General features: G+C 39.4%; 1 protein-coding gene across 5 annotated transcripts in view; it reads left to right on the top strand.

Moving 5' to 3' along the window:
• The window catches only part of Sybu (syntabulin), a 123035-nt gene that overhangs the window by 56336 nt on the left and 39036 nt on the right, over window positions 1-27663 (top strand). For 4 of the 5 annotated variants that reach the window (XM_085831789.1, XM_021183568.3, XM_021183569.2 and 1 more), the window contains one exon: window positions 11812-12009. In XM_085831789.1, the coding sequence (XP_085687915.1) occupies window positions 11812-12009 (198 nt within the window). Of the gene's footprint in view, window positions 1-11811; window positions 12010-23188; window positions 23521-27663 lie in introns of those variants that run through there. The other variant, XM_021183575.3, reaches the window with a different exon arrangement.

Raw genomic sequence — 27663 nt, forward strand, 5'->3', positions numbered from 1 at the left:
TTACCTTCTTATTGTTTCTAGGGCGTGGTTCCCGTCCTTGTATTGGTTTTTTCCTGTTATTATCCTTTGAAGGGCTGGATTCGTGGAGAGATAATGTGTGAATTTGGTTTTGTCGTGGAATACTTTGGTTTCTCCATCTATGTTAATTGAGAGTTTGGCTGGGTATAGTAGCCTGGGCTGGAATTTGTGTTCTTTTAGTGTCTGTATAACATCCGTCCAGGATCTTCTGGCTTTCATAGTCTCTGGTGAAAAATCTGGTGTAATTCTGATAGGCTTGCCTTTATATGTTACTTGGCCTTTTTCTCTTACTGCTTTTAGTATTCTATCTTTATTTAGTGCATTTGTTGTTCTGATTATTATGTGTCGGGAGGTATTCCTTTTCTGGTCCAGCCTATTTGGAGTTCTGTAGGCTTCTTGTATGTTCATGGGCATCTCTTTCTTTAGATTTGGGAAATTTTCTTCTATAATTTTGTTGAAGATGTTTACTGGTCCTTTGAGTTGAAAATCTTCATTCTCATCCACTCCTATTATCCGTAGGTTTGGTCTTCTCATTGTGTCCTGTATTTCCTGGATGTTTTGAGTTAGGATCTTTTTGCATTTTCCATTTTCCTTGATTGTTGTGACGATGTTCTCTATGCAATCTTCTGCACCTGAGATTCTCTCTTCCATCTCTTGTATTCTGTTGCTGGTGCTCGCATCTATGGTCCCAGATTTCTTTCCTAGGGTTTCTATCTCCAGTGTTGCCTCATTTTGGGTTTTCTTTATTGTGTCTACTTCCCTTTTTAGGTCTAGTATGGTTTTGTTCATTTCCATCATCTGATTGGATGTGTTTTCCTGTTTCTCTTTAAGGACTTCTACCAGTTTGGTTGTGTTTTCCTGTTTTTCTTTAAGGACTTGTAACTCTTTAGCCATGTTCTCCTGTAGTTCTTTAAAGTCCTTCTTGATGTCCTCTATCATCATCATGAGATATGCTTTTAAATCCAGGTCTAGCTTTTCAGGTGTGTTGGGGTGCCCTGGACTGGGCGAAGTGGGAGTGCTGGGTCCTGATGATGGTGAGTGGTCTTGGTTTCTGTTAGTAAGATTCTTACATTTACCTCTCGCCATCTGGTAATCTCTGGAGTTGTTATATTTGTCTCTGTTCAGAGGTTGTTCTTCTGGTGATTCTGAGTATCGTCTGTCAGCAGACCTGGGAGACAGGCTCTCTCCTCTGAGTTTCAGTGGTTAGAGCACTCCCTGCTGACAAGCTTTCCTCTTAAAGGGAAGGTGTACAGATATCTGGCGTTTGGACCTTCTCCTGGCCGAAGAAGAAGGCCGAAAACAGGACCTTTCCCAGATGCTGTGTTGCTTTGGCAGGTCACAGAAGCTGTCAGCTTCTGTGGTGCACACTCTCAGCTGTGCAGACTAAGTTCCTAAGTTCAGAGGAGTCCTGGATCCAAGATGTGCTCCCTGCTCCTGAGGCAGAGGGCTCCTGTGCAGGGCAGAATACAGTCTTCCAGCTGGGAGGGTGCCGGATGTCTGCAGCCCCAAAAGGGTGCTGCCTCAGCGGCTCTGTGGCTCCCGCCTGTCCCAGAAGCTGTCTGCCTCTGTGGTCCTTACTCTCACCTCTGCAGACTAAGTTCGGCGGAGCCCCGGAGCCAAGATGGCGCTCCCTGCAGGGCGGATCACTGTCCTCCGGCTGGGAGGGTGCTGGGTGTCTGCAGCCCCAAAAGGGTGCTGCCTCAGAGACTCTGTGGCTCCCGCCTGTCCCAGAAGCTGTCTGCCTCTGTGGTCCTCACTCTCACCTCTGCAGACTAAGTTCGGCGGAGTCCCGGAGCCAAGATGGCGCTCCCTGCAGGGTGGATCACTGTCCTCCCACTGGGAGGGTGCTGGATGTCTGCAGCCCCAAAAGGGTGCTGCCTCAGCGACTCTGTGGCTCCCGCCTGTCCCAGAAGCTGTCTGCCTCTGTGGTCCTCACTCTCACCTCTGCAGACTAAGTTCGGCGGAGTCCCGGAGCCAAGATGGTGCTCCCTGCAGGAGCCAAGATGGTGCTCCCTGCAGGGCAAGATGGTGCACTGTCCTCCGGCTGGGAGGGTGCGGCTGAAAAGAAGTATTTTAAAGATACATGTTTTTCATATAACTCTAAATCAACTACTTCATCTCTGTAACTAGGAAATTCTCTTCTCAGAGCACCGAGTCCTATACATAATAATTATATCCTATAACTGTTAGAATTATATGGCAGACATGAGCATGCTACTTTATTTCCTCGCCTATGTCCTTCAGTGTATGCTGTGAGGTTAGATTCCACAGGGTTCATATTAACCATGAATTTAAGCTTTGATAATTTATATGCATTTATCAAACTATCTTCAAAAATACACTATTTGGAGCAATTGTATTAACAGCATCTGGTACATAGTAGGTATTCAATAACTGTTTGCTGAAGGAATGTCAATCGATGACTCTTTGTGAGAATAAAGCAAACTCCATATTACTCCAAGTAATGCTTCCTTATAATGGCAGTGATTCTCCTTTAATGTATGCGACTGAAGTCTGAGCAACATTCAAGCATAACTGAATGTCTCAAGACATTTGGATACAAAAACCGTATTTTCTACTGACTGATGTTAATAAATTTAAATGTGTCTTCTGGAATTATTTAGTTCAACATTTTGCAAAGCAAATGAGCTCTGAGATCATCTATATTCAAACAAAGGCCAGGAGGCTTAGAGATATACTTCTTATACTTTGACATATCATTTTATTTATAATGTCTGAGAGTTGGTAGAGGGGTGCAATTGTTGGTTTGGATTGATTTATTTTTGATTTGGTTTGCTTTGTTTTCTTTGAGACAGGTTTTCCCTGTGTAGCACTGGCTGCCCTGGAACTTAATTTGTAGACCAGGCTGGCCTCAAATTTAGAGATTCACTTGCTTCTGCCTCTCAATTGCTGGAATAAAAGGCCTGTGCTACCATACCCACCTCTGAGAGCTGGTGTTTTAATGTTGTAAAATTCTAACAATTCTATGTAATTGGTACTAGGACATTTAAGTAAGGGTTGGCTATCATAGCTGCTATCAAGTGTGTTTGGTGACACTGGTTGCTAGGTATACTTGTTAAATATCAGGAAATTTTATATTACACATCTACACACACATGTAAACATTTTGGTGATATTAAGATTTTAAAAGTATAAATTACCTTGCCAAACTATTTAGTTCTTTCAAATTTCTATGTAAAAGCACTGGAAACCTAATAAAATGACTAATTTCCTAAAAATATAATAAAATAATAGTTACAATCTAACCTTGACAATGAACTTTGTAAAGAATTCCAGATATATTTAATAAAAATGAAAAATGAAACTATAGTAATCTTGGAAATAATGTGGCTCTTTATCTAGTTGATCTTTAAATAGAAAATATTTGAAGCATGTATAAAGATTATTGAAAGATGCTGATAATGGTGGTGCACGCCTTTAATCCCAGCACTTGGGAGGCAGAGGCAGGTGGATCTCTGTAAGTTTGAGGCCAGCCTGGTCTACAAACCAAGTCTGAGAAAGCCAGGGCTCTGTTACACAGGGAAACATGTTCTCAAAAATTATTGAAAGAAAATAAACATTTGTAGAGACTTGGCAAAATATGAAATATTTGAATGTTCAAAAGATTATGAGGGTAAAAGTTAAAATACTGAGTTAATGCAATATATATTAAATGCTGTGTGTGTATTATATATACATACATATATATATATTTTAAGAAACTCTGAATGCGCAAATAGAAAAGACATGAACAAGTCATGTTCTATGTACAGAAGGCAACAATCCAATATATGAAATACATGAAGTTTAATGACAAAAACATGTAAATTACAACATCAAAGCATCATATGTAATTATTAATGTGAGAAATTACAAGCAAAAGAATATTGTCAGGAATTCAGCAAGATATTAGAGAACAGAAATATAAATTATCTCAATGTTTATGGAGACTGTAGTAATTCTATTAGACATACATTCTACATGCTAATCAGACTTGGCTGAAAATATATCTGTAAGATGTAAAAGCAATTTTAACAATAGTGACAAAAATGAAACCTTAAAATAAGCTATAAAATGAAAATGGTCTTTAAAATTCCATATCTTGCCTAATTTGAATAGACTTAAAGATAATAAACTTAATAAAATAGAGCTATAAAATAAAAATAATAAAATGTAATAATACTTTTAAAAATTAAATAGATATGCCTGGTAGCATTTTTTTTTCTTCCCAGCACTAAGGAAGCAGAGGTAGACAGATCTCTGTGAGTTCAAAGCCAGACTAGTCAACATGGAGAGTGTTTGGCCAAGCCGGACTAAGTAGTAAGAACCTGTTCCCCCCAAAATAAAACAAGAAATGAATTACATCAAAACTTTTAAAAGCATACTTAAAATTAGATTAGTATAGCATAATAAGTTCATTGTCAATTTCATCCAGATTAAAATGTGGATGCTAATTTTGTTGTGTCTATTCTGTTACTCATTTTGAAGCAAATCTCTAGAGATTTACTACAAGTCTCTACCTGCCTCAATACCATTTCTGAATGCATGTAAACATTTTATGATGTAAGCACAGAACTATTTAAATCACTAGTAGAATTAACATAATGGTATAGAACATGGAAATATCCCCAATTGTTTCAGAAGAATCTGTGTACTTCCTCATGGTATCAAATTTTGTGAAAAACCAATTAGTGAATATTTTTAACTTTGCTGGGCAGACAGCCTTTGCTGCCGCCCTGCTGTTGTTCCTAGTAAGCCACCCCACTCCATGCAGATGAGCAGGGTGAAAGTGTTTCAATAATACTTTATTTTTATAAGCACTCAGAACTAGATTTGGCCTGCAGGCTGAAGTTGCCACTGATTTAACTGTGTATTGTGGAAGATAAACATTAGCTTTAAAATGTTGATTAGCTGTAGGGACAGGGTTTTTTTTTTTTTTGGGGGGGGTTGCTTTTTTATGTGTGGTAAGAATACTTCATAGGGAGTCCTTTCCTTTGGCTTTGGTTGCAGTGTGGGGGACCCTGTACTTGGCAGACAAGTTACATCCCCAGCCTCCTTGCATCTCGCAGGTCCTCAGAAGATGCATACTGATTGTCAGCACAGTATTGGTGATTCCAAGTGGATACATTTGGGGAATGCCTGTTCTTACTATAAATCTTAGCTCTTTGTCTATGACTTCATTCCTTCATCTTACTGCCTAACTCAATTCTTTCATTACAACTTACATAAAAGTAATTTTCTAGTGTTCTGCCTACTTTCCTTAGCCAAAAGGCTTTTATAAGAAGAAAAAGGACTTTGCAAAGGACTTTCAGATCAGATCCACTGAATGAAATACAGCATATATTGCTTGCTTTTTGCAGTCAATGTATCCGATGATTCTTTTAATGGACAATTTTTGTTTGAGTCAGTATCCATGTAGACCAAGCTGGGCTCAGACTTGCTGTGTAAGCACATATGACCTTAACTTTCTGATCCTCCTGCCCCCAACTTCTGAATGCTAGTATCACAGACTTTCCCCACCAGAGCTGGATGATTGCTGTGCTGTAGATCAAACCCAGAGCTAGATAACCCCTGAGCTGCATCCTAGATCTTAGTGGACAGTTTCCTACAGCATCCCTTCCAGTTATTTCTAGAGCATTCTGCAGAATGAAGAGGGCCTTTCTCTGCTTGTTTTCATTTTGTCTGTGTGAAAATTAACTCACAGATTTTTCTATATGATCGCTATCACTCATTTCCAGTCTTTACTCTTTTCACTGCTCAAGCCTCTCATCCTTGGCCAAAGGAGCCGTATTTTGGTCTTGTTAATATTCCGCAGCTTCTGTCTTGCTAAGCTGTCAGGCTCCAGGTGGAAATGCCCCCTAGCTTTAATATTTAATCTATTAATATTTATTAAAACATTTATAAACAGCAAGCAAGTAAAGCATATTTGTTGTTATGGTTTTTAATCTAATGAATCAAATAGGCCAAATTGTTCTCTTTTTTTCCCTAGGTAACAATTACAATTTTTTTTATTATTTATTTACTTATTTATATGTACTAGTACTAATTTTAAAATTGTTAAGTTCAATTAAAGTTTTTAATATAAATAGAAGATTTTTTTAAATTTCTTTACTTTTATAAATTCCCACAGCAAATTTAAAATAAGATTAAAATTACTTTATAGAATACATAAACATACTTTTTTTTATACTTGTAGGCAGCCATATAACTTTAACTATACTGAATGGTCTCAGAAAACAAAATGGCTCCCCCTACCCAAATAAGCTTTTTAACATCCAGGCAATAGAACTACAATAGCTCTCAGTCTCCCCCAGCTATCTTTACAGACCTTAAGGACTTTTCTCTCAATCAGCTGTGTGGAAACTAGTCTGTGGGTGTGTTTCTTTATTTGTTATCATGCTTTACATAGACAGCAACTTCCAAGGGTTCATGAGACTCTCAGTATTTTTCCCCTGCTCTTAATTCCATATGGACAGATGCTAAACAACTGAACAATCACATTACCACCACCACCACCACCACCACCACCACCACCACCACCACCACCAGCAGCAGCAGCAGCAACAACAACAACAGAAATACCTCTTGTAATCCTCCTGTCTTAGCCTTCTTTTGTTGGGTTTTTGATTGTTTGTTTGTTTGTTTTAGCTTAGTTTGGGCTTTGTTTTTTTAAAAACAAGGTCTCTATAGCTTTGGCTATCCTGGAACTCATTATGTAAACCAGGCTGGCCTTGAATTCAGATATCCACCTGCCTCTACCTCTACTTCCACCATGCCTGGCCCCCAACTTAGCCTCCTAAGTGCCCTAATTTTAGGTATGTGAAACCAAAATTGGAAGACCCATTTCTTAATATATAAATTAAACAAAATTTAAATTATTCAACTTCGTTGTAGGTGGTGATCACTTAGGTATAGTCTTAAGCCAGATTGCTTTTACCTAACTTCTAAAAGTAGCCATCCTGATCCTATCTAGTGGGAATTCAAATTATAGACCCCAGAAGGAAATTACCCCATATTTTAAAATAAATCTCATTGTGTAAAGTAGTCCTGGTTCTTTAAAATATAGGAGCTATGCTTGTTAGTTTTTATTGCCAACGTGACACAACCTAGAGTCATGTGAGAAGAGTGAACCTAAACTGAAGGCTGCCTGCATCACATTGGCCTAGGGATATTTTCTTGATTGGTAATCCATGTAGGAAAACACAGCCAACTATACCATCCCTAAGCAGGCAGTGCCAGGTTCTATAAGACAGCCAGCTGAACATGAGCCATTGAGTGAATCAGGAAGAAGTCTTCTATATCTTCTGCTTGATTTCCTGTGCTGACTTCCTTCAATGACCCACTGACTTGGAAGGGTAAGCTATAGTCAACCCTTCACTCCCCTAAGTTGATTTTGCCTGTGGTTTTTATCAAGTGCTCTAGAACAGGCATACCTACTATAAATGAAAGAAATGTAAACATTCAGTTGCATAATAGTATGTGTGTGTGTGTGTGTGTGTGTGTGTTTTCAATTCCTCTCCCTCCAGTAGACCAACAGTTGTCCACAGCTTCTTCCCAAAGCCTCATCTTGACCTACCAGCAACCTGAATCTGTAAGGATTTCTTCTATTTCCTGCCCAGAAATAGTTCCCTCATTTTTATTATTTAGAAGTGTTTGTCATTAATAATTTCTTCATATTAAAATAAGCAATAAATGTTCCATTTGTAAACACATGATTGTCAATTTATAGATTATACAGACAAGTTTAGAAGTCAGTAACAATGGGAAAAAGAAGGCTCATTCCATTTAATAAGATTTATTTATACATACAGATGTTTTGTGTACATAAATATAGTATATACACATATGTATTGTGTGTGTGCCTGGTATCCACAGAGATTAGAAGAAGGCATCTGGCATCCTCTGGGCCTAGAGTTACAGACTATTGTGAATTGTCATGTGGGTGCTAGGAATAGAACCTGGGTCCTCTCCAAGAGCAGCAAATGCTCTTAACCACTGAACTACCTCTACAGCCCCCAATAACTACATCTCTTTAATGTATACTTAATCATAATGTCAGTTCACAATGGTAGGATTGAATATAAACCCAAAGATCAATAGCTTGACTTTGCTGTTCTTAGAATGTGACTGTAAATGACAACTGAGAGCATTTTATACAGAATTTCGAAAGTGAGTATTATCTTCACCCAAACTGGTGAGAGCAGACAAATAGCCCCAGGAGGACTTGAAAGGATAACCTTTCCTTCAGGGCTACACAGAGGAAATCCCTCAGGTACTATGGGTGACCAGGTGATTCTCTGGCACATGAAGTTCACAGTCTATCCTGATCATAGCAAAAATGATAGATCTGTTCTCTCACAGTTACATTCCTTTGTTAGTGTTGGTTCCAATAGAAAAATCAGGCAGATAGCACCAGCCACTGTGAGCACCTATTGATCTTTTGCATGTTTGCTTGCATTTACTTCTCAGTTGAGACAAAATGTGCAAATGTGGTGATATACACAAGTTCTCTCTGGCTTCTTTGTAAGTTGAATCAGGTTGCAGAGTGGACCCAATAACTGTGAGCCCCTTCAGTGCCAAAATTTGGCACGTATTTGTTAAGAAAACTCTTCCTATGGCTATTGTTTCCCCAACCACAGTATGGTATGACAAATATGACAGATCTTGTTGGGTGCCAGATGCTGCCTGTGCCCTGGACTATTCACTGCCTGACCCTACTACCTGCCCTTGGAGGTTGGAGGTGAGGTGGCTCCAGGTGAGAAATACTGCAGCAAGCTCATCTGAATGCTGCTGCAAGCTCCTTTAATACCCTCCATCCCTGTAGGTTCCAGGAAAACATCTCTTCTAAACAACAGTTCCTGATTGACGGACATTGTCTGCCTTAATCCTTGCTTTGTCAGACAGTCTTCAATTAGGTCCTCCTCTAGGAGATGTCTTTGTAGCTATGCAGCCTCTGGTGTTTCTCCTATACATAGTGATAAAGTGCTTTTAGGAGGTACCCAGAGTCCAAGGTTGATTTATGTATTTATCTTCTCAATTCTTCTCCTGGATATAAGGCTGTAAATACTGATGGCAAGTGGACCACGGACTCCAGGTGAACAATTGCTACTGCCTCTCCCATAGTGACCCAAGTGTCACATCCTAAATTTTACCTAAACTGTATATAGCACTTAATTCCAGCAGCTGGTGAAGTCACTACTGGAAAAAAAAAGATGCTCTGTTATGCATTTTTTACTCTAGAAGAAAGTCACAGAACCAAGCAAAATATGTTTGATTCCTATTTATTTAAAACATAATTTCAAAAGCTTTTCTAGACACTCATTTCCCAACTAGAAATCACTTAATTTTATCCCTCTGATTCTTTGTACTTTCAAGAAGAAAGAAAGACATTCTAAACCATAAATGTTTATTTATCTGAATACAGTATCTTTTTAAAAATAATTGGTGGGTCTGATTCACAAATAAATCATTGCAAAGGCAGTAGGCAATTTTGAGTGCTCTGACCACATTCACTTTGAATTCATCTCCTTTAGAATGGGAAAAGTTTCTCTTAGGCAGTATACAGGCATATGTATTAATTGCTAGAATCTGACCTAGTAAGCAAATTTGCACCCTGAGAGAGGAGCTCTGATTTTTATTTTCACTGAAACAAAGGCATGCAAATGGAGGGGAAGGCACAGATAGCATGTGATGGGATAGCTGGACAGTCTCAGCCAATAGAGGGGCCCACCTCTGGGTCACAGGGCCAAAAGTTACTGGTAACTAAGGAAGGATATAGCACATTTGCAGACACAGTGTGCTAACTACCATTCATTTCTAGAAACAAATTGTGGATGTTCCCATGCAAAGTAATATGTCCAAAAGTTAAAAAAAAAGCAATAAATAATACATTGTCTTGACATGCCAAGTTCATTTTGTTCCAGGAACTGGGATATTTCATAATTATAATCAAGTAGAAGCCAGAAATGAGGCAATGGTGATGCCTTTTTAGAGAAAGCCTAGGCATGACTCATGAAGTCCTTAGATTTCATTCAGCCCCACTTCTATGCCATTCTTATTCCAGCTGTGGAGACCCGGGATAGCCTGTGTACATGGCACATCACTCTTGGTATTCTAACACTCATAAAAACTCAATAATTCTAAGATTATTAGTGGTATGTATCATCTTACAAACTTTCATTAAATTGGTAAAATAATTCTGAAATTGAAATCAAAATAATTTTCTTTTGTAACAAGGAGTCGAGTAATAAAAATTTAAAATTTTACTGAGTATGTGTATGTTAAAGTAGCATTAATTTGGTCCTAAATTCTCATGTAATTCTCACTAGAGTTTAAATTAACGAATCTGCCATCCTAAATACTTTAATAATAAGGAAAGCATTTATAAGAGACAACAATGTGAGTTTTCTGTTTCTTTCTTTTTTTTGGGGGGGGGGGGTTCGAGACAGGGTTTCTCTGTGTAGCCCTGGCTGTCCTGGAACTCACTTTGTAGACCAGGCTGGCCTTGAACTCAGAAATCCGCCTGCCTTTGCCTCCCGAGTGCTGGGATTAAAGGCATGCGCCACCACGCCCAGCTGAGTTTTCTGTTTCTTAATAGGCACCTGTACTGGTCACCCTATAATGTATCCATTAGCTTAATACAATGAATGACCTGAGTTATATTTAGCTATAATGAAACAGTATTTATTTTTCCCATTTACTACAAGTAGGAGTAGATCTGTTTGGACTATTTTTGGTTGGATATATGTGCTTATAATATAATGACTTTCTGCTTCTTTGAACTTTTAAACTCAGAGGCTCACAGGAAATTCTACTAACCAGCTGATGAGCCATCTGATCAAAAAGCTTAAGCAATGTCAGTAATATTCAAGTCATTTTATTTTCCTAACAAAAACAATTCTGAGAAGTGCATGCTAATTACCTTGAGTTTTTCTTCTGAATTTTAAATTACTTACCCAATCCAAGCACCTGTGGTCAACAAGGCCTGATGGCACACACTTCCCAGTGCTTGGGAGGAAGGGAAAGATGGATTTCTGTGAGTTCCAGGCCAGCCAGGGACTTAGTGAGACTTTGTCTCAACAACAAAAACAAAAAACAAAAACAAACAAGCAAAGCCCAAAACTAAAATCTGTGGACAAATATGAACCAAAATTATACTATATAAAATATTCAAGTAGACACATGCTTTGAGTAAGAAATGTATATTTCAGAAGTCTTTATGATGAAAAGGCTTATAAGGTATGACTGGCTGGTTTTTGTGTCAACTTGATACAAGCTAGTGTCATCAGAGAGGAAAAAGCCTCTGTAGAGAAAATGCTTCCATGAGATCCAGCTGTGAAGCATTTTCTCAGTGATGACCTGCGGAGAGTCCACCCCATTGTGGGTGGCTGATAGTCCTGAGTTCTATAGGAAAGCAGGCTGCCATGGCTCCTGCATCAGCTCCTACCACCAGGATCCTGTTTGAGCTCTTGTCCGGATGTCCTTTCATAATGAAAAGCAATATGGAAGTGTTAGCCAACTAAACCCTTTTGTCCCCAACTTGCTCTTTGGCCATGGTGTTTTGTCACAGCAATAGAAACTCTAACTAAGATAGTATATCTTTAAGTATTTCCTTAAAATAGTATTTTCGTTGCCAATGTGAGCGGCCAAAGTATGGAAAAAACAAAAGAAGGATCCTAATAGCCATGCCCAGTTTACTTGGGCCCTACAAGCCACTCATTCATGCGCATGTGCAGACTGCATAGCTGGCTTCCCTGTGCCATGACTCAAAACTCATGGATTTCTGTCTCCTAGATGACACAGGTTGTCCCAGCAGCCAGTCGGTATCGCCTGTGAAGACTCCCTCAGACACGGGGCACAGTCCCATTGGCTTATGCCCTGGAAGTGATGAAGACTTTACCAGGAAGAAATGCAGGATTGGAATGGTTGGTGAGGGAAGTATTCAGTCAGCTCGTCATAAAAAAGAACCCAAGGGAGGCATCATAAAGCCAGGTAAGTACCCTTACCATTCATATTTAAAAATCTATTTCTTTTTTTTTTTTAGATTAATGTAATTATATGAGATTATATATGTATATTTATATAATTAAATTGTATATATTTTATATATAATTAAGTTACATTATTATATAATTAAATATGAGATTATAATATAATTAAATTCCCACTTCCCTTTCCTTGTCCTAAACCCTCTCATATATCTCTTTGCTCCTTTTCAAACTAATGGCCTCTTTTTATTACATTAATTGTTTTTACATACATATATGTATCTATGTACATATATCTAAATACATCTGCCTGGTCTGTATTATATTATATGTGTGTATGTTTTCAGGGATGACCATTTGGCATTAGATAATGAATTGGTGTGTGCTTCCTTTAAGGAGATATAGTACAGTAAGAGATTTCCATCCAAAACCTGTCTATCAAGTCAGAAATGATTCATGTACACAGGACCCAGAAACCTTTTTAAAGGATGTAGCATGTAGAATATTTAATGCAATAGTTGCTAGTAATTAAGTATAGCGTGTAACCATCATAGACATGTTTGTGTGTGTGTGTGTGTGTGTGTTTGTGCCTTAGGATCTGATTTATTAAGATGTATGAATACTGATTTAATGACTCTTAGCCAAAAGTATCCCTGGAGACAAACCTTCTGATTTCATTGCTCATAGGCACGAATACCATCTAAGAAAATCTTTTGTTGATCTTTTCACTTGTATTTTCTCAGTCAACTACTGTTTCAAACATTGTCATTGTGAGAATCCCCACTGCTTTTGAATGGAGCCCAATTCTGTACAGCAACTTCCTTGTATGGGAAAAGTTGCCTACACTGTCTCTGAACTTTGGGCTGAGTAAACCTGTCCCTCTCATAAATATAAAGAGAGGAAATCCAGGAACCAAGGCCCTCAGATGACTCTTACAATTAATAAAATGCAGAGACATAGGCTGTTAAAGTTCAGGAACATCCTGCTCTTGGGTTAAAATAAAGTCTTCTGTTACCCACAGCCCCACCATACCCTTAGCCAAATCTGACCTTCAGTTCTAGATGTATGTTCTACTTTTTTTTTAAAGGCAACTCATTAAAACCAATACCAGTTTATTAAAATAGCAAGCAATTAGTGGCTATCACTTTGGGGATCAGGGACTCTTTATTTTAGGTCCATTGCTCTAGATTTTGGAACAGTGCTGTCCCTACGTCAGCAAGTAGTTCCTGAAATGCCCCTGAGGTCAGTAGCATAAAGAACAAATAATGGCCACTGGGATTGTGACGTAATCCAGTAGAGAAACCTGCCAGGGAATGCAGGAAGGGCTTGGAAAGGTGAATAACAAGCAAGCAAGCAAGCCTGCTCTTTGCCAACAGAGCCCTGTGGTGCCCTGGGCAGGAAAAGCCTTCCTGTCAAGCAGAAACTCCTACTAGAAACTTCTGAGAGGCCATCTGTCATGTGGGCTTCTGTTGTTTCCTAACTATGCAGATTTAATTAAAAGTTGCATCAAAGAGTGAAGCAAAGCATTGCTACAGTACTGTTGGATGGAGAATCTGCTTTCCTGCTTTGCTTTTCCCCCCACTTTTGCAAAACATGGAAGGATGCATCTGTGTTTGTCATGAGCTAAGTGTCCAGTCGAAACTTCAGTGGGAAATGGACTGTGTTCTTTGTACAATGAGTTCAATCGGAGGGCAGTGTGAAGGTGAGGATCACGTGTGACCCCATTTTGAGGGAGTTTGTAATTCAAGGCCGTGCACAGTATGATAAATCTGAGTGATAGCACAGATCAAAAGGAAAAGAGTGGACGTCTTCTTCCCTGGTGGCTTTCTGAAGAATCAGGTGTTTACACCCACCACCATCACTCACCCCCTCACACATACACTATACCTGTTTGTGGTTGCTCTCAGGATTGAACACTATTTTACCCAGAAGTTTCAACCATAACTGGTTTGCTGCAAGTCCATTAAAATATTCCAGTCACTTGTTGTTGCTGATTCACTACTTGGGGAATATCTTAACCGTGGGAAGAAAATAATTCACTGACACTATTTTACAAATTAAAGTATTAAAACCTTTGTCCACAGATTGGCTAGAAAAGTGGGGAGCAGGCAAAAATACACAACTTAAACAAATAGGGATAATACGAAGAAAAAAACCACTAGAGGCAGTTGAAGGGATTAGAGTAGTAAGCTCCAAGAAATCTACCCAGAAGCTGAAATGTTAAAATCTGCATTTGAAAGATGCCGTGGTATCTCCTTAGCTTAGGCATCAGATATCACCAGCTACTGAAATTAGAGACCTGGTTGGCTGAACTATAATAACCTCAAAACAATGGCCCAGGATTGGTTACGTCTAGAAAAAAAAAAATCCCCACATCCAAGAGGCATTTGCTAGAAAACCCAGAAGGTATCAACTACTCTAGTGATTAGTCAGCCCTGGTTCCCTTAATAGAGAGCCCTTTTACATGGTGAAGCCCAGATGTGTTCCTGATCCTTTCTACTTTGGGATTAGTTTAGTGAAGTGAAACAACTACTTGGCCACTTACCTGAATCCATTCTTACAACTTCTGCTGCCAGAACACCAGTGCAGGCCTGAACGTTAGCATACCAGGTACAGCTCCAGGTGTAGCTCCAGGTACAGTTCCAGGTGTACCTCCAAGTTGTAGCTCCAGGTACAGCTCCAGGTACAGCTCCGGGTACAGCTCCGGGTGTAGCTCCAGGTGCAGCTCCAGGTGTAGCTCCAGGTGCAGCTCTTCCAGTTGTCTCTTTGGAATTTGAATTCCTTTTCAGTATGCAGGTGGGTCTTGACTCACAGCAATCCTTTTGCCTTAGCCTCCCAAGTGCTGAGATTCCAAGCATTACCCAACACATTATAACTGCCATTTGGTTTTGTTGTTTTTGTTTGTTTGTTTTGAAAGCGGGATGATTATATAGTTTTCTCTCCCCCAATGCCTCCCAGATCTTCTTCACCTGCTCCTGCATTCAAATCCACACTCTTTCTTTCTCTCTCTCATTAAAAAACAAACAGGCATCAAAAAAACAATAATAAAATAAATAAAAACAAACAAACCAGAATAGTACAAAATGAACAAACAAAACAGAAGAAAACCAGTTAAAGAAAGTGCACAAGGAAGAAATATAGATGCAGAGACACACACATTTGCACACACAGAAATCCCATAAAAAGCCAAACCAACTAAACACCAAAATATATACACAAGAGATCCTTCAAAATTCTACTGAGTTGTTTTTGTGTTGACCATCAACTGCTGGACATGGAGCCTGACATTAAGAGTAGTTTGTATCCCCAGTGACTGTTGTAGAAAACTAATTTTTCCTTTGTGAGATTATCAATTATAGATAACTTCTGGGTTAAGTATTGGGGCATGTATCTAGTTCCCTTCTCAGTACTGAGAGCTCATTTGGCTTAGACCTGTGCAGGCTCTTGCTGCCACAGTCTCTGAACGTTTACATGTGTTTGTGGCCTGTGGTCTGTAGAAGTGTTTGTTTCCTTGGTGTCTTCCATCCCTTCAGGGTCTGAGTGGAGTGGGCGGGGTTTGATGAAAATACTGTTAAGTGTTACAGATCTGAGGGGAAGCAAACATTCCATTTAGGACTGAGTATTACAAAGTCTTTCACTCTCTACACATCGTTCTATTGTAGGTCTTTGTATTTATTCCATCTAGTGCAGGCAGGAGCTTTTCTGATGATGGCTGAGAGAGAAAATGGTCTATGAATATAGCAGAATGTTATTAGGAATCATTTCACTGCCACATTCATTCTTTATCAGAATAGAAGTATTAGGTTTTTTCCTAAGGAGTGTGGGGGATGGCTTCCATCTCATGGAGTGGGCCTTAAACCCAATCAGATGGTGGTTGGTTACTCCCACAGTGTGGTGCCACCATTGCACCAGCTTATTTGCTGACAGGTCACCATTGTAGATTGAAAGGTTTGTATCTGGGTTGCTGTTTACCTTTCTCCTCAGTGGTCTGCAGAATGCCTTCCAGTACCACAAACACTAGTCATCATGGATGAAGGCTCTACATAGACACTTGCTTGACTTTCTATTCTTTGTGTTCTTTGACATGGAGTTAAATTCTTCACATCTTGGCAGCCATGAGCAAAAGACTGCAGCAGCAAAGTATAGCCTCAAGCATAGACTAAGATCTGTTTCTGACATTAAAATAGATAAGTGGAAATATTTGAAATTAAATTTACTTTGAGGATTGGCTAGCATTCTGAAATATGCCTGATTACCAGTAATACCAACAGGAAGAAAAGCTGAGAGTTTTACTAAGTACTCACTGTCCTTGGCAAAATTCCAAGCTCTTAACTCAATTAATTTTAACATCTGTACAAAAAAGTTGATGTCATTATTCTATATTTTTCAGTTCTGAACAATAAAATACAAAGATGTTTAGTAACTCTTCCCAGATCACATTAGAGCTTATAAATCAATTCTAAATAGGGCAACTACACTCCTTACTTTTAACCATTATAGAAGTTGTAAGATCTGCCTCGAAAAATGTAATTTTAAATAGACTGGAGCACTGTGACAATCTAAAAAGATGTACTGGTATAAGTAATAAATATATATGTATATACATACATTTAAACACATATATTATTTATAAATATCTAAAATTTCTTATTATTTTACATTATCCAATATAGCCGTGGGTACATGGCGATAACTATAGCTGATGACAATGTAATATCAGTTACTTTCAGAAGGCTGAACATAAGCTGTTTTGAAGCAAACCAGTAAAATAAATCATGAAGACAAGATGTAAACATTAAAGGAATGTCACGGTCCTTCGTTACTTTCATTTAATCATAAGTGAAGCCACTCTCTACAAAGTTTGTAGAGTACCAGTAATACCAATAGAAAGAAATCTTAGAGTTTTACTGAATACCCACTGTTTTACTTTCATTTAATCATAAGTGAAGCCACTCTCTACAAAGTTTGTAGAGTACCAGTAATACCAATAGAAAGAAATCTGAGAGTTTTACTGAATACCCACTGTCCTTGGCAAAAATCCAAGCTCTTAACTCACTTAATTTTAACACTACACACACACACACAAGTATAGAGAAACAGAAACACACAGAATATAAAGACCACTATCTGTTTTTACACACACACATACACACACAGAGCAAGGGGAGGGAGAGTGAGAGGGACAGAATGTATATGAATATGAGAATGTTTGGTGATAGAATTCAGTCTACCATTTTCTTGATGTCCTGGTTGGTTTATACTGCCAACTTAACATGACCTAAAGTCACCTGGGAAAAAGGTAGCTTCTGTGAGTTTACCTTTATTCATGACTGATATGGGAGGGAGGACTTAGCCCACTCTGGGCAATGATATCCATAGGCTGGTGGAACTGGGATACATAAGAAAGCTGGCTCAGCATGAGCTAGAGAGCAAGCCAGTAAGCAGCAGTCCTTTGTGGCTTCTGCTCCAGGGTCCTGACATGACTTCCCTGAATGCTGGACTGGTACCTAGCATTAAAAGCACAGCAAACCTTTCTTTCCCCTTAAGTTGCTTTTTGGTCAAACATTTTATCACAGCAAAAGAAAAAAGTTGGAACATTAGTTAAGAACTCCATCTAACTTCTTAGATTCTTTTTTTTTTTTTTTTTTTTTTTTTTTTTTTTTTTTTTTTTTTTTTGGTTTTTCGAGACAGGGTTTCTCTGTGTAGTCCTGGCTGTCCTGGAACTCACTTTGTAGACCAGGCTGGCCTCGAACTCAGAAATCCGCCTGCCTCTGCCTCCCGAGTGCTGGGATTAAAGGCATGCGCCACCACGCCCGGCACTTCTTAGATTCTTAAAGGAAGATCATTACTTTGGCTAAAAGAGCATTTCAAGTTATTGTAAAATGGGACTCTGAAGTTCTCTTGCTGAGAGAAAATATTCACAAGGAGTACATCAGATAATGTTTTGTAGTAGACCATTTCATACTATCCCAGCAGGACCAAAACAGCAGGATCAAACACGGATGTAATGAGCGTACTTCAGTGTTTATCTCTATGGTTGGTTTACATATTTACTCTCATGCCTTTCTCCCATCTGTGCCTTTGATGACGTACTCAATCAAAATAATGGTGCCAAATGGACCTTAGTGGGCTTCCCCTAAGAATTAGTGAATCATAATCCTCTCGATGGCAACTGCTGTCCAAATCCCAGTCTCCTAGGATTTATTGTTTGGCCAGTGTTTGCAGCCACTGAGTTGGGGGACTGCCAGATGCTCACTGCTTACTCTAATGTATTAAGGAAGCCACACAGGTCTCTCATACTGAGGAAGATACAGCCGACTACTCTTACCAGTGAACTTCTTTATCAGTCCTCAGTGTGACAGACAAAAAACCTGGAAACATCTTTTATATGCAAACTTGTAAACCAAGAGCTATAAATCCTGCATATATGTGTTTTAGGTTGGACTTTTTATTTCCTCCATATCAGAGAAACACTTATTAAAGAGTGTCTGCAAAAGAATGGGAATACTTGAGGAGTTCCAGTACTTACCTGCTTGGTAAAAATACATGGTTATAATAGCTTGCAGCCAGTCCCACATCCTGTGGTAACAAGAGACTGTGATATCATTCAGGGTTCTCTAAAGGAACACCCTGATACAATGAACTGATTTACAACTATATGTGTGTATATATGTGTGTTCATATGTAGGTTTATATATGTTCATATATATGTATATTTTAGAATGGTTTTATAGGCTGTGACCTGAGTAGTTGAGCAATAGCTGTCTCCTGATGAAAAAAGCCAATGATCTGGTAGTTGTTCTGTCCACAAGACTAGATGTCTCAGTAATCCTAGTCTGGTGCTGAAATACCAAGGAACTCCTAGAGAGTTGCCAGTTTAGGAGTCACAGAGACAAAGTTCAGAGCTGAGACAGAAGAAAGGACCAACCAGAGACTGCCCCACCTGGGGATCCATCCCATATACAACCACCAAACCCAGACACTATTGCATATGCCAGAAAGATTTTGCCAACAGGATCCTGATATATCTATCTCTTGTGAGGCTATGCCAGTGCCTGGCAATACAGAAGGGGATGCTCACAGTCATCTATTGGATAGAACACAGGGCCCCTAAAGAAGGAGCTAGAGAAAGCACCCAAGGAGCTAAAGGGGTCTGCAACCCTATAGGAGGATCAACAATATGAATTAACCAGTACCCCCCAAAGCTTGTGTCTCTAGTTGCAAATGTAGCAGAGGATTTCCTACTCAGCCATCAATGGGAGGAGAGGCCCCTTGGTCTTGTGCAGATCACATGCCCCAGTACAGGGGAATGCCAGGGCCAGGAAGAGGGAGTGGGTGGTTTGGGGAGCAGGGCGGGGGAGGATATAGGGGACTTTTGGGATAGCATTTGAAATGTAAATGAAGAAAATATCTAATAAAAAATGAAATTAAAAAAAAGAGAGAAGTAGGTTTTAATACAAGCAAAGGAATGCTTCAGGATTGATGAACTTGTCAGTGAGAGTGAGGCCAAGTAGGCAAGAGGCAAAGGCTTTCTTCTGTTGTTATGGTGGCCCAGAATGGATCTCACCAATAATGATCCAGGTTGAAGATAGGTGTTCCACCTCACAGGTGTGCCCAGGTACTTGGGTTTCAGTTAATTCCAGATGTAGTCAAGTTGGCAGCTGAGACTAGCTATCACTGGTCATGTTTTCCAAAATCCAGAGAGGAAGGTTGGAGGTTCCTTGTGAAGATATTGTAGACTTAGATAGAGGTACCAGTGACCTGAGTTTATTGTTTCCTCCACAACTGCATTTGTAGTATAGCATTTGATTGTTCTTGTACAGTGGTTTTCCTTGGGTAAATCAGGTAGTAAAATTCTTCTACCACATAGCCTGGATCAGGGCATCGCTAATAGGCATCCATAAATAGGCTCTATGGCCCCAACCAGAGGTTAGCTTCGAAACATGGTTATAATATATTTGACAGGATACTTGTAGCATTGCATAATGGTGATTACCCTGCATGAGAGTTTAAAGGAAGGGGACCCTCAGTTCATCATGTAATTAAGAGGTTTCTGCTAGACCTAGGTTTGCCTCCTGGGTATGCATTCACTGCCTTATCTGTTTACTTATCTATGAACTATTTTCAAGATACTGACAGCATTCTCATTAAGTGAATAGAGAAGAGGAGAGCATGATGTGGTGTCTACACTCATGTCACCCAGTTTAAATGTGAGGATGTAACTGGAACATAGGGGCATACTGAGATAAGTTTCAGTTGTGAGAATAAAGCAAGGTCGTAGGCTAGTTGCCAGGAAAGGCAGGAGATGTCTTGAGATGAAGAACTGAGGCTATCTTTTCCAGCTTGGGACTTAGGTGGGTAACTAACAGGATGGTGAATGAAGAAGGGAAAGATGAAGTCTCTGTTGTCAGAGTGATGGGAGGCCATGTCAGGGCTTCAAGAGAGGAGATACAGTTCAGTCTATGTGTTTGAGATTTCTCATGTAACTCGTAGAGCTTGAATTCCCTAGTGCAACTGAACAGGGTATAAAATCTAGATGGCTAAGTGCAGGATGGAGATAGAGGAAGCAGACAAGCACAGCATAGATGACTTAGCACAAAGTTCCCATTCTCTTAATAGCATTGGATTTGCCAACTCTGGGGAGTTTGGGATATATGAAGTCAGAAGTTATAGTGATTCTGAATGTATTTCTTTTAATTAAAAGTATTGATGCTGTCTTATTCATTTAAACATAGGACTTTATATAGTGTGTGTGTGTGTTTGTGTGTGTGTGTGTGTGTGTGTGTTAGACAGGGTTTTACTATGTAGCGCTGGCTGACCTGGGACTTTGTATATAGACTAGGCTAGTCTTGGTCTCACAAAGGTCAGCTTACCTCTGACTCACAGGTCCTTATAAGTGTGCCCCACCACTCCAACTACTTATACTTTATTCAAAAGTTTTCCTCAGTCATTTTCATCTCTCAAGCTACTTTTTTACTTTTTCGGATCAAACCATCTTTGTTTTGGCCTACTTGCTTTTAAGTTAAAGCAGTGTCAAGTCCATGTCTTATACTCACTCCCATAGGTTGTATATATAAGCCTACATTTATCACGAGGGTATAGGTTTTTATTAACCCCAAATACACTGATTAAACTTATATTTCTTTGTCCCTTGTAGAATATCACTTAAGTATTTGGGTGGTTCAAGCTGAAAGGGCAGTTAAACTGCTGCAAAAGTTATCTCCTCCTTGAGTGGCCATAATGCATGTCGTGTACCAGGTAGAGGGGAGGGGCAAGGGGAGCATGAGAAGCATTTGGTCATCTTTAGGATAGAATGAAGGGGACCCCATGCTATTTCTAATTATAACCCAGGACAACCTAGTCACATGGACACCTGTTATCATAGAAGGATGGACTGTAGAAATAGGCATTAGTAAATAACTAAGTTGTCATAGTGGTCCCTGCATAGCAGAAGGATAGCTGGCTATTCTCTGATCCAGTTTGTATCTGAGTGTTCCTTCACTACTAAGAGCTATCCAGTCCCTGAGATCACATATCAAGAGGTGTAGGGTTTCATGATCTCTACAACCAGTCACTTGCTGCATTGCTTATAAGGGATCCTTAAAATGTGCAGGATATTATTCCTTAGGAATAATTAGAAAATGAGTTTCTTGCCTAAGCATGAGCTGAGCAAGGACAGCAGTAGCACGCCAAAGTGAAAGGAGAAAGACCACAAAGCGTCAACCCTGCACAAGGAAATATAGGCAACTCAGGAATGCTAGAGAAAGGGGGGGGGGGCGGGGAGGGAAGGAAGGAAGGAGAGATACATAATCTTCCCCAGGGAAGTGCACACAAACTGGTCATCTAAATCGTCATCTCAAAAAAAAATACAAAGAAGTAATATTAAACAGACCAAGCAGGTTGTATTTAGAAATATATGTGAACACACACACACACATGCATGCATGCACCACCACACCACCACCATCAACAGCAATGAATGGAAAATATGCCACGGATTTGAAAGAGAGCAAAGAGGGGTGTATGGGAGGATTTGGAAAGAGGAAAGGAAGAGAGAAATGATGTGATTACATTATAACCTCAACAATGAAACAAAAGAAAGGTTTTAAAATATTTAACATCTATGATTCTCATTTTATTTTAAAAAAAAAATCCCATCAGATGAGCTCTGAGAATGGCCAGAGCCATCACAGACATGGGCCACTTCAGACTGACCTGTGGTTTTCAAATGGCACTTTCTGTTCAAAGAAGGTAATTATGAGAACTCTACAATAAGCAGCTTGGGGAAGGCTCAGTATACAAAGATTCCTGCTTCTTTGAGAGGTAATTGTGGAAGGAGGTACTATACTCTACTTATATTTAGACATGAAAGTAGGGTGATCTAGCTCAGACTGGAGCAGGTCAGGGAGAGCTAGCAGAAGGGAGAATATGTCAAGAGATGTTCTCTCTTGTTCTCAGTTGAATATAGAAATAATGAATACTTAGCTTTTCCTCCATGCTATGGGGGTCATAAATGATGTGAGGCATGTAGCAAAGCACACACAGGAACCTAAGTTCCACATGGCACTAGCAGGCAAATATACATAGCCTTCATCTTTGCAATGGTCAATGTCAGCATTGGACAGAATGCCGTGTTACAGTGGAAACCCTTTGCCTGACAAACAGTATTTACTCAACGGATGATCACCTTCATTGTAATCTAAAAAATGTGGGAGGAGTTTACAAATTATACAACTTCCAAGCATTTGAATACTCCCTCCCCTTGGGCTTCTATTGTCTGTAGTGCCTTGGTAAGAATCATCCTGATGTCCGGAAGTACTCTGTTGGAAGTGTCTATTTCTAGAAAGCTCCTGTTTGGAAAGCATTCCTACAGTTGTCCCAGAGAGCCCCAGATTCCATTTTCTCCTTCTCAGAACACCAGAGCTCCCCTGCTCTTCTCTGCCTGGCAGCGTGGTGAAGTGACCTGCATACTTAAATAGCTGTAATTCATGCAGTGCCCAAGCTTGTCCCTCAAAATGTCACATGCTTGCCATTGGATTTAGAGCACTGTCAGTGTTTGGTGTCATTTCTGGCTTATTCACTTGGGCATTATAATCAAAATGTGGAATACGGCTGCATGCTCTGTACTAGTATTGCCAAAGGATTAGCTATGACTGGTGTGCAAGTGTTTGCTTCCATTTGACAATTTGGTATTTCTGCAAATGCTTTGTGTCCATTCACAAGGGCAATGCTTTCATTTGAAATGCTTCAGTCACCAGGGAAAAGGCTCAGTGCTCTTCCCTGATAGGCCAGCTCTCCCTCTGCCTCCTGTTGCTATGGTGCCCAGCAGAGTAACTTCCTTGCCCTACACATGTAGGAGGCTCCGTCTCCATGGATACCCCACTCTGAGATTGTACTCTACTGAGAGATGAGCTGCACACACTGTATTTCTGCAAAAGGCATACCCCAGCCTGTGGTGGGAGGCTGCTTTCAAAGGCAGTGTTTGCCATGAAAGTCTATGGAGCTTACTCTCTTAGTAAGTACTGTTAGTCACAGTAAGTAAATGGTTATATGGGATCACAGTGGATATGCTCTGTGTGTGTGTGTGTGTGTGTGTGTGCACGCGTGCGTGTGAGTATGTATATGTGTATGTGTAAAGATAATTGTAATAGGCTGCAAATATATAATAAAAACAAATTTTAATTCTGCCATTTAGGTATTCTGAATCCAGGGTCAATAACTAAAGTTTTTTTTTTCTTTAATGCCTACATATGTTGTTTCAATTTCTTCATCTTCTGTGAGTTTTTGTATGTGGATTAATACCAAAAGTTAAGTTTAAAATGACTCTGGATGATTATGTTTTAACATGTTCTCTTTACTCTGAGCATTGCATAGAGCATTTGTAAATAGTGAATGTGGCATTCTGAGAGTCTGAGCTAGGGGAATAGACAAGCACGGCCACAATTAACGCTAATTGGCACCTCCCACAGTTTGCAGTGGGCCTCTGTGTAGGCTGAGATGTGATGTGTTTATTATCAAGAGAGAGCGTCAGCTTCTGTGATTAGTGAAAGATGCCCATGTCTGCTGTTTAACTATGAAAAATATTCAGGGCACGTCTGTCTGACCTACTTTAATTTACTTTTCTTCCATGGCATCCAGTAGAAATTTGGAAATTCTTCATGTCTATGGGTTGCAATATGGAAGTTTTTTTTTATTTGTGTGCTCTGAGTTGTTGGAATATTTTCTCTTTACTGTACATTCCAACAGTGTAAAGGTTGAATTATCACTGTTGTAAACACAAGAGTCATCTTAAAGTGCCTTTCATCTGCAAGGCAAATGATTAATGTTTGTGCTGTTAAAATTATTAGCTGAAACATTTGAATGGCTATGCATATGTTACTCTGACTCTAGTTAAACAGTCTTAAAACTGTAACATTAAGGTTTTTAGAATGTCTTCAATAGATGTGCAGCATATACAAATGACTGCAAATACAAAAGAAAAATGAGCCATGAAGTATATGATGCTGATATTTAGTGGGGGGCATGGGGAGAGTGACAGAGAGCACAGAGCATTGTGCTAGATTGTAAAGTTATTTTGCTTTCCATAATTCATGGCCATTCAAGCAGAGGACAAACAATTTGGTATCATGTTTTCCAACAGTTACTCATAAAGTGTGGTTGGCCCAAATGGCAGAAGGTTCCACCCCCGAGAGCATGAATGTACCGATGACTGTTATGTTTCCAACTTGTCACATGGGTCAAGTTTTAGGTCAGTAGTTGGATACTTTATTTTATAACCATCATTTCTATGAGTTGATACAGCAATGTGCAAATATGTATATCTGTATGATGATATAGATTTCTCTTTCTTGTTTGTCTTTGAAAGTAAGGTGTGTGTGTGTGTGTGTTGTGTTTTGTGTGTGAGGGTGTGTATGGTATGTATATGGTGTATATATGAGTTTGTGTATGGTGTATGTGTGTGTGTATTGTGTGTACAGTGTGTAGTTTATGTGTATGTGTGTGTTTGATTTGACTTAAAAATGTCTTTGTCTTTTACCTAAAATATGCAGAAAAAAACATTGCCAGTCAACTAAGGTTCTTCTGACAATTTGATGTCATATGGCATCCTGTAAATATTAGGTGGTATTATAGTAAGATTACTATAAGTGTAGTCATCATAGTGATACCACAGAGCAGTGAAGGGAAGTTTCAGATAACAGCTTGAGCAGTCTTTTTCAGCCTATTAATTGTACTAGGAATCTACATGCACTTGACATTTTGAAGGGAGTTGTGAGTTTTAGTGTACAAGAGAATGTAACTATCCCAAAGTACAACATTTTGACTTTTTGTCCACTTCAGATAGGTTGCTTTGTGTTTTGTAAAATAGTTACACGTGCATAACAGAATGCTTTCCAATTAACTGTGTTGCTGGTAAAAGTGGCTATTGAAGCTTTTACAGTGTGGAAGCCTGGTGGAGGAAGCTAAGTCATAGCACAATTCTAGTTCAGATTTAGGCAATGAATTGAATATGTAACAATTAAAACCTAGGCTTGAGGTTTTTAATCTCACTTCCTGAAAATATTTGCATTCATGGTTACTGGAGTGGATAAAGTATTTTAAAGAAAGAGTAATTGCATTAAGTTGAAAGAACAGGGAATAGTGGGGGAGGAATTGATGGGAAATGACTGATTAGTATGTATAGAAACAGGCCCCATGCTGGGAGTTTTCCTTTTGCACTAATTCTGTATGACATTAAATCAAAATTAAATAAATAAATACATAAATGGAATGAAAAATAGAAATCGGTGGTGCCATATGCACAGAGCCTGCTGGTGCTTATTTTAAAGCACAAGAAGAGTTGACCTAGATTATACTTCGCAACTTTATTTTCATTTTGTCATTTTGTTTCTGCTTTTCTCTCTAGCATATTCTATTTCTTCCATCTGTTTGCCCTGGGAAGAATATGGTGTGTGTAAAATGGACTATATTACTAACCCACATGAATAAAAAAAATGGGTTGGGGTGGGGGCTCTAGAGATTAAGAGCTCAGAGGCTTTGTAGATACACACACCCTACCTTTTGCTGAGCAAACTTTCACATGTACATCACTCAGATGATCTAGTAAGCCTCTTTACTACTGTTCCAAGACAATTAAATCTTTAATGTCATCCCTACTAACAAAGTAGCTTTCAGTTTTATGTACTGCTCTTAAAAAAAGAAAGAAAAGAAAGAAGAAAAAGCCCTTATTTTTCCAATTGATGTTAGTCATGCATGTATATGCTTGGGCAGCTTGTCACAGTTTGTATGTTAAGTGTTTGGGTTGCTGTCATATCATTTGTTGACCCCTGGAAGCATTATGCAGTGTTGGTTAACCATGGAGCTTGTGTCTGTTCACGTGGAGGGGTGTTCCCTTGGCTGATGCAGTGGTGACATTGTTCATGGAAACCAGATAGTCCTGAGTCTGGTTTCTCGTGCTCACTTCAGCTACTGAGATAAGCAGCTCCACAGGTCTCTTCCAGGAAGATCTGATTTCTGCCAAAGACGAGGAGCAGGCCTGACTGTTCTTGAGCCATGGGTGCTATGCCAAAACCTGATACTGGTTTACAGCCTGACATCCAATGCTTTTCTTCCTGAGCAGCAGGAGCAGTGAGAGATCCCAGCCATAAGTTTAGAAGAGAGTTAGTTTATAAAGAGAGGTGGTTTGGGATCTACAGAGTACATGTACCACTGTTTTCATGCTGCCAAGCCCAAGGCTGCAGCCCTTACAGGGGTTTTGCTTGTACCTTGAGAGTTGGCTAGGGCTCTGCAGCATAACATTCCTACCATCAGTCTCTGCCACCATTCAACAGAGCTGAGTCCTGCTTCACACTAATGTTGCCCACTAAAATATGATTTTATTATGGTATCTGGGTTAGGTTTAATTGGTATTTCTAAATCATTCTTTATTGAGATATAAACTTCTCTAGAACAGGAACTATTTTTTCTTCTTCATCCTGCCTTCCACCTGGCCACCTTCTTTCTCTGTGTTACTCTGTCAATCATTTCCATGTATTTTGCTCTTTTTCTTAGTCACTTCATTATATTTTGTTTTGTTAGACTTTGCCACTTCCCTTCTTCCTTAAGCATTGCACATGATGTGTACCTTGAGAAGAGCATTTGTGATGGGTGTGAACTAAAGAGCATAACAGCGACCTGTTTCCATTTGAAGAACTGCTGTCATGAAAACCTGCCTTCTCTTCCCATATTCTACCCTCTGTTTCACAGCAGTACTGACCATTATACCATGGTGTGTGTGTGTGTGTGTGTGTGTGTGTGTGTGTGTGTTTATTTCCTTACACTTAAAGATGTTGCCACCTTAAACACATATTCTTGAAAAATATGATGAAATTCAAAGGCACATGTCTTTTAAAACCCTAAAGCAATGTTTTCTCTACCTTTCCATTCTCCTTCTTTGCCCAATACCTTGTACTTGGTAGGTGTTCAGGGGATGCTTGTGAACAGGCACGATTGAGCCTAGTAGGTGTTGTACCTCTAGATGGCAAGGTAGTATTGACTGATTCCAGTTAGCTTGGTCCTTTAGACCCTTGTTTTATCTCTTCAGGTGCTTGTAAATGTAAGGCACATGAATGTCACATCAGATCTGATTGCTTCGGGGCATTTTCCTACTGGCATTTCCAGA

The sequence above is a fragment of the Mus caroli genome, unplaced genomic scaffold (assembly GCF_978045245.1).
Source record: "Mus caroli unplaced genomic scaffold, Mus_caroli_1 scaffold_16, whole genome shotgun sequence".
NCBI lineage: Eukaryota > Metazoa > Chordata > Mammalia > Rodentia > Muridae > Mus > Mus caroli.